General features: G+C 37.2%; 1 protein-coding gene across 1 annotated transcript; it reads right to left on the bottom strand.

Moving 5' to 3' along the window:
- Positions 1-2,124: 2,124 nt before the first annotated feature.
- On the bottom strand, positions 2,125-3,585 carry LOC141660531 (uncharacterized). Its single transcript, XM_074467523.1, has 2 exons — positions 2,649-3,585; positions 2,125-2,519 (listed from the first exon to the last, which is right to left on the bottom strand). The coding sequence occupies exons 1-2, from the start codon at positions 3,583-3,585 to the stop codon at positions 2,125-2,127; spliced, it is 1,332 nt and encodes a 443-aa protein (XP_074323624.1).
- Between the last annotated feature and the right edge of the window lie 12,090 nt (positions 3,586-15,675).

The raw sequence follows: 15,675 nt of genomic DNA, 5'->3' as shown, positions 1-15,675 counted from the left end.
CACAGTTCATGGTATAATGTCTAACAGATATGCAGAAAATTAAACAAAATTCTCATTTAATTGTCAAGAAAAATTATAGATAGACTTCTATAACTACATTGAAAAATTACAAGAAAACAGAGATCACAAGATACATTACAAATAACAAGAAAAATTACAAATAACAAGAAAAATTACAAATAAGGAGAATATATAGCTAGACTCCTATAACTTTTTGACCCATATACCCTCAACATTTTCTCTTCTATTACAAACACTTGCATCATCAATATTAGCAGGGTCACGTGTAGGGATATTAGAACAGAATAGGGGAGGGTTCTAGGAGGTGTCTTCAGAAGCATCTTCATTGTAAACATCATGATAGTCTCGAGTTGTCGCCGATAACACAACGGACCAATTAGCATCAACTGGATCCTCAATATAAAATACTTGGTTGACTTGGTCAACAGAGACATATTTGTCCTTTTTGTGACCTGGTCGATTGAAGTTGACAAGGGTGAAACCAAGATCATCGGACTTGACACCTTTGTCACTTGCTGCCCATGTACATAAAAACAGAGGGGCCTTGAATGCGTGGTAGTCTAATTCCCATATTTCCCTGATCACCCCATAAAATTTTAAATCACTCTCTATAGGATTCATGTCCTTAGCACTAGAGACTTGGACTGTCCTCGCAACTAATGACACACCACTATTCTGAACTACCCTTGCATTATCTCGATCCTTTGTGTGGTATCGGACCCCTTCAACAACATAACTTTCGTAAGTCAAAACTGAAAATGAAGGTTTCCCAGCCAACCATCTTATAGTTTCAGATACGGCTTCCGCATTCTCCCTCATTTCTGTACTGACCTACATATAATTTATTGATGCATATAAGTGGCTACAAATTTAAAAACATGACTTATAAAAATAAAAGAGAAGGAAAAAGAATGTAAACCAACTTTTTGTTCAAACCAATCGGCAAATTGTCGATTGTGCTCTCCCAATAGCCACTGTACACTCTTCTTTTTCCCTCGATAAATCTCTTCCAAATATTTTTTATGCAACCTGAAATTACTTACATCAAATTCGACTAAACTATACCAAATACAACTTTAACAATTATATTTATACTTTTTATGTTTTACTTACATAACATATGGTTCCACTTCCGAATTATTACGAAGAACTGAAAGATGAGCCTCATCTCGTTCTTTTTCCGCAACTGACTTCATAGTCACACTACCGATTAGACCAAAAAATTTTTCTTCATCTTTTGGAAGACCGGCTGTTCTACTACTCCCGCTATAGAACTCACTGCAAAATTCTATTGACCCTTCTTTGAGGTAACCTTCAGCTATAGAACCTTCTGGATAGAATCGGTTTCTTACATAACTCTTCAATATTTTATTAAAGCGTTCAAATGGAAACATCCATCTATAAAAAACCGGTCCACATAATCGCAGTTCCCTTACTAGGTGGACCATAAGATGTATCATAACATCAAAAAATGACGGAGCGAATATCTTCTCTAACTCACACAGGGTCAATATCACATCTGCTTGTAATTTATTCAACTTTGACACATCTATAACTTTGTTGCACAGAGAGTTGAAGAAAAAACACAATCTTATGATACTAACCCTAACATTTTTCGGAAGCACTGAATGAATGCAAACAGGTAGTAGTTGTTGGAGAAGGATATGGCAGTCATGGGACTTTAAACCATACAACTTCATATCAATCATCGATACACAATTTCTTATATTTGAAGCATGTCCGTATGGAAGTTTCATGTCGTACAATGATGCAAATATTGTTTGTTTTTCTTTCCGGGAGAGAGTATAAGGGGTAGGAGGTAGGTATGTTCCTTTCTCACCTACTTCTGGAGCTAAATCAGGTCGTATTCCCATGTCAACCAAATTAAGACGTGAGGCAAGGCTGTCTTTACTCTTGAATTTCATGTGCAGAAGTGTCCCAATTATATTATCACACACGTTCTTTTCGACGTGCATGACATCTAAACAATGTCGAACATGGTGAAACTTCCAATACTCTAACTAAAAAAAAACTGACTATTTTTTCCATGGAGACTCCACCTTTCTTGGCTTCCCCCTTCCCAAAACTGAACCTAAGTTGCTGTTATTTCCCCAACACTTCCTCTCCGCTAAGTGGTTCAGGTGCACAACCAAATTCTTGTTCTCCATTAAAAGCTGTCCTTTGTCTCCTATACGGATGATAAAGATCTAAATACCGACGATGTCCTTGGTAGCTCATTTTTCTACTACGACTTACATATTTAGCCACGGTCTGATCACCGCATACTGGACAGGCCCTATAACCCTTATTAACGCACCCCGACAAATTTCCATATCCCAGAAAGTCATTTATTGTCCACATCAAGATTGCCTTTAGAGTGAAAAAGGATTTGATATGGGCATCGTACACATTTGGTTCACCTTCCTCCCACAATTTTTTTAAATTGTCGATCAGTGGCTGGGGATATACGTCAATATCATTACCAGGCTCTTGTGGGCCTGAAATTAATGTTGTTAACATCATAAACTTCCTCTTCATGCATAACCATGGAGGAAGATTATATGTTACTAACATAACTAGCCAGCAGCTGTACCGATTATTTAATCCATTGTTGTGTGGATTTATACCATCGGCCGCTAATCCTAAATATATATTTCTTGCCTCCCTACCAAACTCAGGCCACCTACAATCTACATTTCTCCAAGAAGGAGAATCAGAGGGGTGACGCATCTTTCCATCTTTGGATCGATTATTTGCATGCCAACTCATTAATTCAGCAGTAGATGAAGATTTAAACATTCTTTTAAATCTGGGGATTATTGGAAAATACCACATAACCTTAGCTGGCACATTTACCCTAACTTGACCATCTTTCCCAACTTTCCAGCGAGAGAGATGGCATTTGGGACACTCGGAAGAAGACTCGAGAATTGGACCCCTGTATAATACGCAGTCATTTGGACAAGCGTGGAATTTAATATACTCGAGGCCTAAATCAGTCAAGGTTTTCTTGGCTTCATACATATTAGACGGAAGCAGATTATCTTTAGGAAGAATTGATCCAACTGATTGAAGCAGATCAGTAAAAGCTTTATCGAAAACTCCAAACCTAGCCTTCCAATTATGTAATTTTAAGACCGACTCTAGTTTAGTACACTCACTTCCCTCAAACAGAGGTTGTTCTGCATCGGCAACAAATCTCTCAAAGTTATCTGACTCTTTATCGCAATCTTCCCTACTATAGGCTGCTTCACACATGTTAAATGTTTCTGAAATTGGTATGGGCTTCGAGGGAGGACAAGTACTACCAACAGATGACCTAGTACTATTATCATGGTTTTCTCCATGCCAAATCCAATCAGAATATCCTAAACTAAACCCTGATTCATAAAGATGACCTCTGATTATATTCACAGAAAACTTTTTGAAGTTAGAGCAGTGTGCACAAGGACAAGGAATTTTCTTGGGGTTTTTAAAATTTTCCTCGGCAAATATCAAGAAGTTTTCAACACCAATTTCATACTGTAGAGAATCCCTATCGGCTTTTATCGAAGACTTATCCATTTAAAACCACCTGGTATGTCACTAAAAAATTCAGTATAAGGCTTATATTTATTTTATAAGTCTAATATTTATTTTAGAAGTCTAACTTGATTTTAAGTATGACATCCACACATAGGGCAGACTATAAACGACATAAGAAAACTGAGAATTCATATTATACATAATGCATATTATACATTTTAATGTTATATATTTTATTATAATATGATATGAATCGATTTGTAATGCATTACGTAATTCATATTATACATTTAATTATAGTACTAGTACTATATATTAACTAGTCATTCGGTACTTAATGTATAATCACTATATAATTAACCATAGTATAATAGTCAGATCACGGATGCAGATTATCAAATTATAAATGTACTATTTTCAACTAAACACTTGCATACACAATCACTAAATTAACCACACACTTGCATCCAAAATTCAGAACACGACTACATTTAAATATAACATACTAATACCAAAATGAATTCTCCTGCACATAATTGCAAATAAAACAAAATTGAGATTTCATATAATACATAATGCATATTATACACAACACATAGATCAACATAAGAACCAACTACATAGCATATAGACAAAAAAAACACTATCAAAACTAACAAAACAAATCAAATGTATAAGCATACAAAACAGAGTTGGAAAAGAAAACTCACCGAAGATCGAAAAATTAAACATCACTAATGTCCTGCAAAAACAAATCACAACATTACAAACAAATGAAAAAATAAAAAATAAATTAAAAAATACAAATGTACAACCAAAAACACCCAAATTACCTAAAGCTTTAAATCTTTTTCTCAACTTAGGTCCTGTATACAACAAGAAGAAAAGTATTAGCAACAAGTTTAGACATTAAATTAATAAAAAAAATAAGGGTTTCGAATTAGATAAAACCCCAATTTACAAAATTAGGGCTTTGAATTCAAAAATCCTCAACTTTTAAAACTGGTCTTCATGCAGAGAAGACAAGTTCGATTCGAGTAGATACAACACTTACTGAAGTAGAGAGGTTAACTGAAAGAGGCTTAACGGAGAGATTGAGAGCGGAGAGAGAGAGAGAGAGAGAGGTTCCACAGACAGGTTCGAGAGAGAGAGAGAGGTGAGAGAGAGAGAGGTTCGAGAGATTGTGATGGTGAGATGCTGACCGGAGTTCAGAGAGATTGTGAGGGGAGAGAGGTTCGAGAGAGAGGGGGGCTTCGAGAGAGAGAGAGAGAGAGAGAGAAAATTTCTGTTAGTTTTTAGTTTTTTTGTTTTTAGTTTTTTGTTTTGATTTTGTTGTGTCTGAAAATTGATTTGGGGGGAACCAAAATTTGGTTAAGGGGGGAGAATTTTGGGATTGGGGGGAATGTAGAACTAAAAAATGAATGAAAATTTCACTAACGGGGGAAAGAAATGGTGGGCGCGAATTTTGTTTTTTTTGGTGAATTTTAGACATCGGTTTAATTATAACCGATGTCTACAAAGAACAAAGACATCACAAAAACATGGGGTGATGTCAATACTTTTTTTAACATCAGTGGAAAAGTTAACCGATGTCTAATGTGTGATGTCTATTGACATTATTCTTGTAGTGTCAGCTCTAATACCATATGTGACAACCCAGGTCAAATCCGGAGTGTTTTTCGAAAATCGGGTCAAGTCCCGATTCTGAGTCCGAAATAAGCCGAAGCCTTACTGTCTCGAGTGCAACCAACTTGGGTAACGACTAGCCCACCACAGGCCCCCAAAAGATCATGATTTGTTGGTGCACATAGTAGTAGTACTTCATCTTATAAACTAAACAGAAGTCCCAAATCTCCTCGATATGGGACTGGGGTGTTACATCTGCTGTATATGTTAACAAACTTAAAAAGGCAAAAGGATCCAAGCAAGTCTGGGTCCTTAAAAACACTAACTGATTCAAATTACTGATTGCAGGTTAACATGAGGAATACTCTAGTCTTGGACAGTGGATGCTCAGGACACATGACTGGTTACAAATCCCTGCTATCAGAATTTGAGGGGAAGGTTGGCCCAAGCGTTTCTTATGGATATGGCAACTTAGAAAAAATCTTGGGATATAGCAAAATCAAAATTGGAAATGTCATCATTGAAAATGTAGCTCTAGTTGCAGGACTCAAGCATAATCTGATCAGTGTGAGTCAAATATATGACAGAGTTTACCATGTCAACTTCTATGAGGAGCATTGTGAAATTATCAGTAAGTATGATGGCAAGATTACATTGACTGGTGTAAGACATGGTAGTTTATATGAAGCCAGGGTCTCCACAATTACTGATGAATCAGAAGTTTGTCTACTGAGTAGAGCATATGTGGAAGACAGCTGGAACTGACATAAAAGACTTTCTCACCTAAACTTCAACAATATCAATGAACTTGTGAGAGGATTGCCCAATGTAGTTTCTAATCCTGATGGCTTATGTGACTCATGCCAGAAAGCTAAGAAAAGGAAAACTTCTTTCAAGAGTAAAACTGAATCCTCCATTCTTGAACCATATCATCTACTTCATATTGATCTCTTTGGTCCAGTGAATGTTATGTCAATTGTCAAAAAGAGTTATACACTCGTAATTGTTGATGAATATACAAGATACACATGGGTGTATTTTATGCACACCAAGGATGAATCTTCATCCATTCTTCTTGATCATGTGAGGGAGCTGGAAAAAGGATCAACATACAAAGTGAAGATCATTAAAAGTGATAGTGGAACTGAATTCCAGAATAGCTCTATTGAAGAGTTCTGCAAACTCATGGGGATAAAACAAGAGTTTTCTGCTCCTGGAACTCCACAATAAAATGGAGTTGTTCAAATAAGAATAGAACTCTGATAGAAGCTGCAAGAACCATGCTAGAAGAAGCAAGATTGCCTACCTACTTCTGGGCTGAGGCTGTGCAAACTGTTTACTTTACACGAAATGCAACATTGATCAACAAGCATGGAAAAACACCATTTGAGATGGTGAAGGGAAATAAGCCAAATTTGAAGTTTTTTCATATTTTTGGTTGTAAGTGTTTTGTTCTCAAAACTCATCCGGAGCAACTGACCAAGTATGATCTAAAAGCTGATGAAGGAATCTTTGTGGGATATCCATTATCCATAAAAGCCTTTAGAGTTTACAATCTGAGAACAAGAACAGTCATGGAATCTATACATGTATCTTTTGATGACAAGAAGATAACAGGTCTAGTAGATGCAGATGACCATAAAAAATTGAGATTTGAAAATGAAGTACCTTATACCGAACTTTTAAATCCTGACCCTGATACAGTAAATCCTGATATTACTCAAAGCTCTGAGGATCCACAGAACAATGGAAATTCTTCTAACACTAAAGCACATGTTGAGGGGAGCAACACAATTCAGATCCAGAGACTACAACAAGTGATTCTACTCAAGGAGCATCAGTAGAAAGATCATCAGACTCATTTCCCTCAAACTCTGATAATTCAAATACTGATAACAATGAGAACACTGATTCAGGGGGGGTATCGAGAAATAATAGTGGTACTAATAAAAGAAATAATAGAGAGTTCATGGATCAAGGGGGAGGTTCTACTTCAAGGAGTCAACTTCCATCTGCAAGAAAATGGTCTACATCACACACACGTGACTTAATCATTAGAAACCCTAACAGTGGTGTAAGAACAAGAAAAACCACTCTGAATAAATATCTCTAACATTATTTTCTATCTCCAACTCAACCTAAGAAGGTTGAAGAAGCTCTGCAAGATGCTGACTGGGTCACATCAATGCAATAGAAGCTCAATGAATTTGAAAGGAACAAAGTTGGGACTCTTGTGCCAAGACCAAAGAACAGATCTGTAGTTGGCACAAAGTGGATGTTCAGAAACAAAACTGACAGTGAGGGCATTATCACAAGGAATAAAGCAAGACTGGTTGCAAAAGGTTATTCACAGCAAGAAGGCATTAATTATGATAAGACATTTGCTCCAGTTGCAAGGCTTGAGGCAATTAGAATCTTTATTGCCTATGCTTCTTACAAGAAGTTTAAGGTGTTCCAAATGGATGTGAAAAGTGCATTTTTAATTGGAGAACTTGAAGAGGAAGTTTATGTTGAACATCCTCCATGGTTCATTAATCCAAAATATCCAGATCATGTCTACTTACTGGATACAACACTCTAGGGACTGAAGCAAGCTCCAAGGGCTTGGTATGAAACACTTGCTCTATTTCTGCTAGAGAGTGGTTTCACAAGAGGTACAATTGACAAACTCTCTTTTATAAATACCATGGTAGTGACTTGTTGTTAGTACAGATATATGTTGATGATATCATTTTTGGATCTACTAATGATAAACTCCGTGAGAGATTTGCAAAGCTAATTCAGTCCAGGTATCAAATGAGTATGATGGGAGAATTGAGTTATTTTCTAGGGTTACAAGTTAAAGAGACTTATGAAGGAATCTTCATAAACCAATCTAAATACACCAGGAATCTACTCATAAGATTTGGAATGCAAGACTGCTCATATTAGTTAAAGAGAACCTCATCTATTAGCTGTGAAAAGAATTTTTAAGTATCTCAAGGGCACCATGAATCTGAGATTATGGTATCCTAGAGATTCAGAATTCAGATTTTAAGCTAATTGAATATTCAGATTCTGATTTTGTAGGATGCAAAATAGACAGAAAAAGCACTTCTAGAAGCTTCCAATTTCTAGGAGGCAGATTGGTTTCTTGGTATAGCAAGAAACAAAATTCAATTTCCATATCAACTGCAGAAGTAGAATACATTATTGCAGGAAGCTGTTGTGCTCAGATTCTATGAATGAAGAATCAATTACTGGATTATGGATTAGACTATTCTTCTATTCCTATATATTATGATAATTAAAGTTCTATTGCAATAACAAGAAATCAAGTGCAACATTCAATAACTAAACACATCAGCATCAGGTACCATTTCATAAGGGAACATGTGAAAACGGGTAAAGTGGAATTGGTCTTTGTTCCAACAGATTAGCAAGTAGCAGATATATTCACCAAACCTATCTTTGAAGCTACTTTCATAAGACTGGTGAATGAATTGGGAATGATATCAGGACAATTCTCAAACTCTCATAATTAGGATTTCTGATATGTGAAGCATGGTATCTTATTATGTGTCAGTACTTGTTAGATACTAATTATTGTGCTAAATGTTGATACCATGATAACATGCATTTATCTTCTATGATCTTATATGAAAGCTGCATGTTGAACTACTGATTATGCGTATATGCTCTGTTATAAGTTAAACTTGCTTTGACTAATAGTTTCTATCAATAGTTGTTAAATCCTGATATTGGTCAAACCAGTTTTGACTGATAAATCCTGATAGTAGTTATTATAATACTGATAATGGTCAAATCTTGATTGACTATTATACTTCATTGATTATTTTGAATTTATTCTAAATAAATGGTTATTCAGTATGTTTAAATAAATAGTGAGTGTTAGGCACAAAACACGCGCTAATAATTCACGCAAGTATACGCGTTTGCAAGTAATATAAAATAAATTCTAGTTCGTTCCCACAGAGACTCAGACTAATTATGTTCAATTAACACTTACTCACCAATGTATAATTACTTCTCAATATCAAGACAATAACACTTAGATTTGATTAACTAATTATTAACTATAATTAACTACGAGAATTAAACACTTAATTGACACTTGGATTAACAATATTAAACACACATGAGATCATAACTTCATTACTACTTCCTTCAATAGTTATTGTTATTACCCTTAGCATGAAACGGTGATGATATTAATCTAACACGAAACTGATAAATGCCAACTTTCATTGTACTAATACCATTCTACCAAACATCCACAATTAAGATAGAAGTTGAATAGGCATCAATTATGTTGAGACCCTATATGTCTACAGAATTTGACAACATAACGATTAAACTATACATACACATACATGAACATATGCTAGCATGGCAAGTTCTAAACCTCAAGATCCACCATCGCTTCACAAAAGATTAACAGACTATCTTATATGTTCGCGATGTACATAAGACGAATATGCATAACCTATGCTAGATATCATACAATCATCACACACTAAGGTATTAAACAACTAACTAAAGAATTCTATAGTAAATTCGTTACGACCCCATGATCACGATTAGCCTATGATAGAACTCATCGTCACCATGGGTTCATATGAAAATATGATAATAACACACAAGATAAACTAATAAAAATACTTATTAAAACCAGATTACGTCACAAGAGTAATAAGGTTCAAAGTAAAGAAAACTAGCATCCATTGATACAATGAATAAAAGAATCACAAGAAAACGTATGTTTCCTCTTCTTCGTTGCGATGTGCTAAAACGGTCTTCTTCCTTCTCTCCTTGCTCCTTGATTGATACCACACTTATGTGAAACGTCTCTAAAAACTACTTATATAGAAGCCCACAAGACCCAGCCATCTCAGAAGTCAGAAGTCCAACAGAATAAGGACTATAAAAATTAGTATAAAAACTTACGCCCCTGAGCGGCCGCCCAACAATCCTGAGTGGGCGCCCAACTTCCTGAGCGGCCGCCCAGCTTTCCTGAGTGGGCACCCAGCTGCTTACTGGAAAAATTATTATTCTGCTCCCGTTTTCTGCTGCGTTCTGCTCCTAACTTCCCACATCCAATGCCAAGCACTCCCCTAGGCTTATTCCTAATGAAATCTCCCCAGAAATGCAAGTTATACCCTGAAATGCACAAATACTAGAAAAAAGCATCAAATACACAAAATACTTGATTTCAAGACATCAATTCAAGCCATTATAAGACGTTCTAAGTGGTATAAAATGCCACTTATCACACCCCCAAACTTAAATTGATGCTTGTCCTCAAGCGTCACAGACTCAAAAACAAAACAAAAACATGCATGAATGCAAACTACATGAATTGCAGCAATCCCCCTCACAATGACTAAACCAACCAACTCATGACATCTCAACAAATGTAATTAGGTGAATAAAGATCAATCAAATCATGCACACTAACATACAACTAGAAACATGGTCTATGTAGATGCTTAACAGATATGCTTCGAAACTAGATCAATTATCATAACTCGACTATCCTCAAGGCAATCACATGATTATATGAAGAATAAATTCTAGGCACAAAATGACTTATAACACTTCAAGATCACTGGAGCTTATTACGGAATCATGCTTTTATTCAACACAACAACAAATGCTTACTTGACCGTGCTATGAGTGAGGTCCACAAAAGACTTATGCAATGGCATCCATTTAGCGAGCGTTAGGTTAGCGGATCCCAGACTATAAAAGCCTTAGGTCACTAGGCAGAAAGTCCCCTAAGAACTTAATAACTCGAATACCAAATAGTCCACTCGTGATCAATTATGCATTAACTCTTATTTTTCAAAATTCTGAGCAAGTGCGTTTCGCTCCATCTTGCTGAACCCTAGACTACTCGTATAAAAATACGAGCCGTATAGTAGCCATTTGACGCCTAGCCACAATTAGCAATGAATTCCAATTTTTACTCCAATTTTTTTCTTTTCATGCCTTTTATCACTAAGAACCTATAATAAATTTTAAGCATAATCAATAGATTAACCTCAAAAGCCATCAAACCATGACAACCATCTGGTCCTTAAGCATACTCTAAGACTTAGTGAAATTACAAGTGTTTCTAGCACGCATGTCAACCTACAAGACTCAATCATCACTCTAACGCTATCACTACACTTGCATCAATATCACAAATCAATCGGTAAAGCAACGCAAAAGGGATCATGGTATATGCATGAGCTAAATGACATGATAAATAAAATAAAAAAAAAACTATATGGCAAAAATATACAATTATATGAACTAAACTATCATGAATATGCAACTACATGACACACACACACAAATATTCCTTAACTACCACCCCCAAACTTAAAATCTTCACTGTCCCCAGTGAAGGTAGTAGAAAGAAACACAGGGTATATCTACTCGGAGAAATCATCATTATCACCCTCAGAGGGTGGAGTATCAGGAGGCGGATAAGCAGAGTCCTCACCAAAAACGGGACACTGGATGTCAGCTTCAAGGCCTCTGAAAGTAGTCTTAAGTGCAAGGGTGAGCTCCTGAGCGAACCTACTCTGCGACTCATACATTGTATCCATCCTCCTCGACAACCTCCTATACTGGGCATCGGCCATCCCAGCACCTTCCTGAGCTCTAGAAGAGCCTGCCTCATCACGACCCTGACTCGACCTAGCCATGGTAGCACCAGCTGCAGGATGTCATCCTGAAAGACGATATCCCAAACCATGCTCTTCGGGCTCTCCACCCGTCCACTCATGCATCGCATTTAGAGTTGCTGAGTCAATAGGAGCGGCCGACATCTGCAACTGCTCGTGAGAAGGCCAATGAACTCCCACTGCTCGGCACAACTTCCTGACAGTAGATGCATATGGGATGTTCATGTGCTTTGCTCCCCTCAAAAACTTCAGAATCCCTTGGTAGATGAACTCACCAAGGTCCACATAGTACTCCTCATTCAAGATCCCCTCTAACAACCTTGTTCGCTCAACTGTAACCTCATGTGCATGTGAAGTAGGCAAAATATTAGCACAAATAAAGGCATTCCATGCATGGGCATACCTATTCATCGCAATCGCTGGAAAAGAACGATACTCATTAGATCCAGTCTTGAACCTCCACACCATGCCCAGCTGACAGAGAATAGCACAAATCAAATCCAAATCAAAGACCTCGGGGGTCTTCTCATTCCAATTCTCCTCCGTGGGCTTCCGCTGTCGCTGTCCAATCACACGACGAATCGCTACGGGCTGATAATCAACTGTAAGCCCACGAATAACAGTAAACCCATTCTTGTCTGCCTTTGCGTTTGCATAAAACTCGCGAACCACACTCATTGTAACCGCCTCCGGTGACTCATAAAAAGAAATCCACCCCTTCTCCGCAATCATCAGCAACAACTCACCATCCCTCCCTGATGGTAAAAATCCCCACTCCTTCAAAATCGGTTTAGCCAGAAGCCTAGTATACTCCTCCTCAGTAACCCTATCCAACAAACGAGGTCTCGCAGCAGTTCCCCTCGAAGAATCAGCATTAGGAACGGTGCTGCTGCTATCAATAGTTCGGGATCTCTTAGGTGCCATTGAAACTGAGAAAAAGTGTTTAAGAGTTGTGTTTTGAGTATAGGAGAGAGTTTTAAGGTTGAAAGTATATGGGAGTGTATATGGAGGAGTTGTATGTATATATAGGGTAGGAATTAGGGTTAAAATTTGAGTAGGAGTGGGGTTTTTGGGAGATAAAAAGTGGGTTATGGGAAAAGAAATCGTGGGTTGTGGGTTGTATATTGTTTTTGAATTTTTCTGATTTTTTTGGATTTTTTATAAGGCAAAAAAATTTTCAGACAGTCGGGTCCTGAGCGGTCGCTCAGCAAGGCTGAGCGGGCGCCCAGCATCCTGAGCGGGCGCCCATCAAGGCTGAGCGGGCGCCCAGGGGGTCTCTGGAAAATTTTTTTCTTGCCCAAATTTTTCTGATTTTTTTTGTGGTTTTGAATAGGTGGTTAACTTCTAAGGGTTCCTATAGTCACAAATCTTGGGTTGCCTCCGAAGAAGCGCTTCTTTTACGTAATTAGCTTGACGTAGAGTACTTCGATCAAGTTGACAATAAAATGGCACTAACCACTTCCCGGTTTGCCATGTCCCCATAGTAATGCTTCAATCTCTAACTATTAACCTTGAATGCTTGGCCCAGATCATTCTCAAAAATCTCCACCGCTCCATGTGGAAACACAGTTTTGACAATAAAAGGTCCAGACCACCTTGATTTCAACTTTCCAGGAAAAAGTCGGAGACAAGAGTTGAATAAAAGAACTTGTTGCCCCGACACAAATGACTTAGGGGATAGTTTCCTGTCGTACCACCTTTTTACTTTTTCCTTGTACATTTTGTTGTTCTCATACGCTTGAAGTCAAAATTCATCAAGTTCATTTAACTGAAGCATTCGCTTCTTCTCAGCTGCATCTAGATCAAGGTTCAACTTCTTCAACGCCCAATAAGCCTTATGCTCAAGCTCCACAGGAAAATGACACCCCTTACCATAAACAAGTTGAAACGGGGACATCACAAGTGGAGTCTTGTATGCTGTTCTATAAGCCCAAACAGCTTCATCGAGCTTTAAAGACCAATCCTTCCTTGACGGACAAACAACTTTCTCTAGAATGTGTTTGATCTCTCTATTAGACACTTCAACTTGACCATTCATTTACGGATGATAGGCAGTAGCAACACGATGATTCATATTGTAGCACTGCATCATAGAAGTGAACTTACGATTGCAGAAATGCGACCCTTCATCACTTATGATTACTCATGGCGTTCCAAACCTTGTGAATATCTGCTTATGGAGAAAACTCAACACCACATTTGCATCATTCGTCGGTAGAGCCTTGACTTCTATCCATTTTGACATATAATCGACTGCTAGCAAGATGTACTGATTATTGCAGGATGAGACAAATGGTCCCATGAAATCGATTCCCCAAACATCAAAGACCTCGACTTCAAGCATCATATTTAACGGCATCTCATCCTTCCTAGTAAGATTCCCCACTCTTTGGCAATGATCACACCTTAAAACGAACTGATGTGCATCCTTAAACAAAGTAGGCCATAAAAAACCTGATTGCAGAATACGGGCTGCTGTCTTTTCACCACCATAATGTCCACCATAAACTATGGAATGGCAGTCTCGTAATATCCCCTCCGTCTCACAGAATAGGATACATCTCCTGATGATCTGGTCAGCTCCTTGTCTAAACAAATACGGTTCATCCTACATGTACCACTTCACCTCATCCAGAAACTTCTTCTTTTGAGCTGCATTCATATTATGAGGCATTATATTGCTGACAAGATAGTTCACAATATCTGCGAACCATGGCTCTTCCTCCTGAACTGTGAACAACTGCTCATCCGGAAAAGATTCTTTGATCAATGTCGTATCATGTGAAGTAGAATCGGGATTCTCCAATCTAGAGAGATGGTCAGCTACTTGATTCTCAGTACCTTTTCGATCATTGATCTCTAACTCAAATTCCTGTAGCAAGAGCACCCAACGAATAAGTCTAGGCTTCGAATCCTTCTTTGAGACCAAATAGCGAATGGCAGCATAATCAGTGAATACTGTCACCTTTGTCCCAAGCAGATAAGATCGAAATTTTTCGAACCCAAAGACTATAGCCAAGAGCTCCTTCTTAGTACACTACAAGAAAAACAGTATCAGACAACACTTGTCAGATAATAGATGAAAAAAACCGTTGTCCCGAAATAACAAGCGATAGTTTTATTTTACCCTCCAATAACCATTGTGTAAACCAGATTCATACAACGATTTTATGAACCGTTGTGAAAAAAATCACCAAAAAAAGGAGTTTGCAAAACAGTTTTTAAGAACTATTGTCTTCATATGTTTCATACAACCGAAAAAGTAACCGTTGTAAAACATGAGACAATGGTTTTAGAAAATTGTTGTTGGTAGACATTTCACACAATAGTTCAGAAAACTGTTGTTAAACAATGCACAACAGTTTGTAAAACCTATTGTTTTAATATGGTTCATACAACGGAAATATAAAACCATTGTAAAATATTAGACAATGTTTTTATATTTCCGTTGTTGTATTCCATTTCACACAATTGGTTGTGTTTGCATTGTGTGTTTAACATATCACACAACAGTTCCGGAAATGTTGTCTTTAATCACACAACCGTTTCTGCCTTATTGTCTATGAAATATTCAGACAAGATTTTGTATATAAAACGCTTGTCTATACCACTGTATTTTTTTTAAAAAAAATTGACAGAAAGAGTGCATCCCTTTCATTGCCAAACAACTAATGGATAGGAAAACAAACATATTATCGATTTGGAGCAAACATAACAACCACCATGAACAACAAACATCACCAAACCAAAATTTTAAAGTTATACATAACAATAATGAAATATAAAAAAAATAATCTAGTTGAATTTGTTCATCTACATCCCTGAT

Source organism: Apium graveolens, chromosome 5 (assembly GCF_009905375.1).
Source record: "Apium graveolens cultivar Ventura chromosome 5, ASM990537v1, whole genome shotgun sequence".
Classification (NCBI taxonomy): Eukaryota; Viridiplantae; Streptophyta; class Magnoliopsida; order Apiales; family Apiaceae; genus Apium; species Apium graveolens.
The sequence above is the reverse complement of the archived record's forward strand: the minus strand, read 5'-3'. Positions and strand labels throughout refer to the sequence as shown.

Bases quoted from the DNA above. Each gene is read 5' to 3' on its own strand.
- LOC141660531 (XM_074467523.1), bottom strand. From the start codon at position 3,585: ATGGATAAGTCTTCGATAAAAGCCGATAGGGATTCTCTACAGTATGAA. The intron at 2,520-2,648 runs GTATAAATCCAC...CATTAATTTCAG, and splicing joins TTTAGGATTAGCGGCCGATG to GCCCACAAGAGCCTGGTAAT.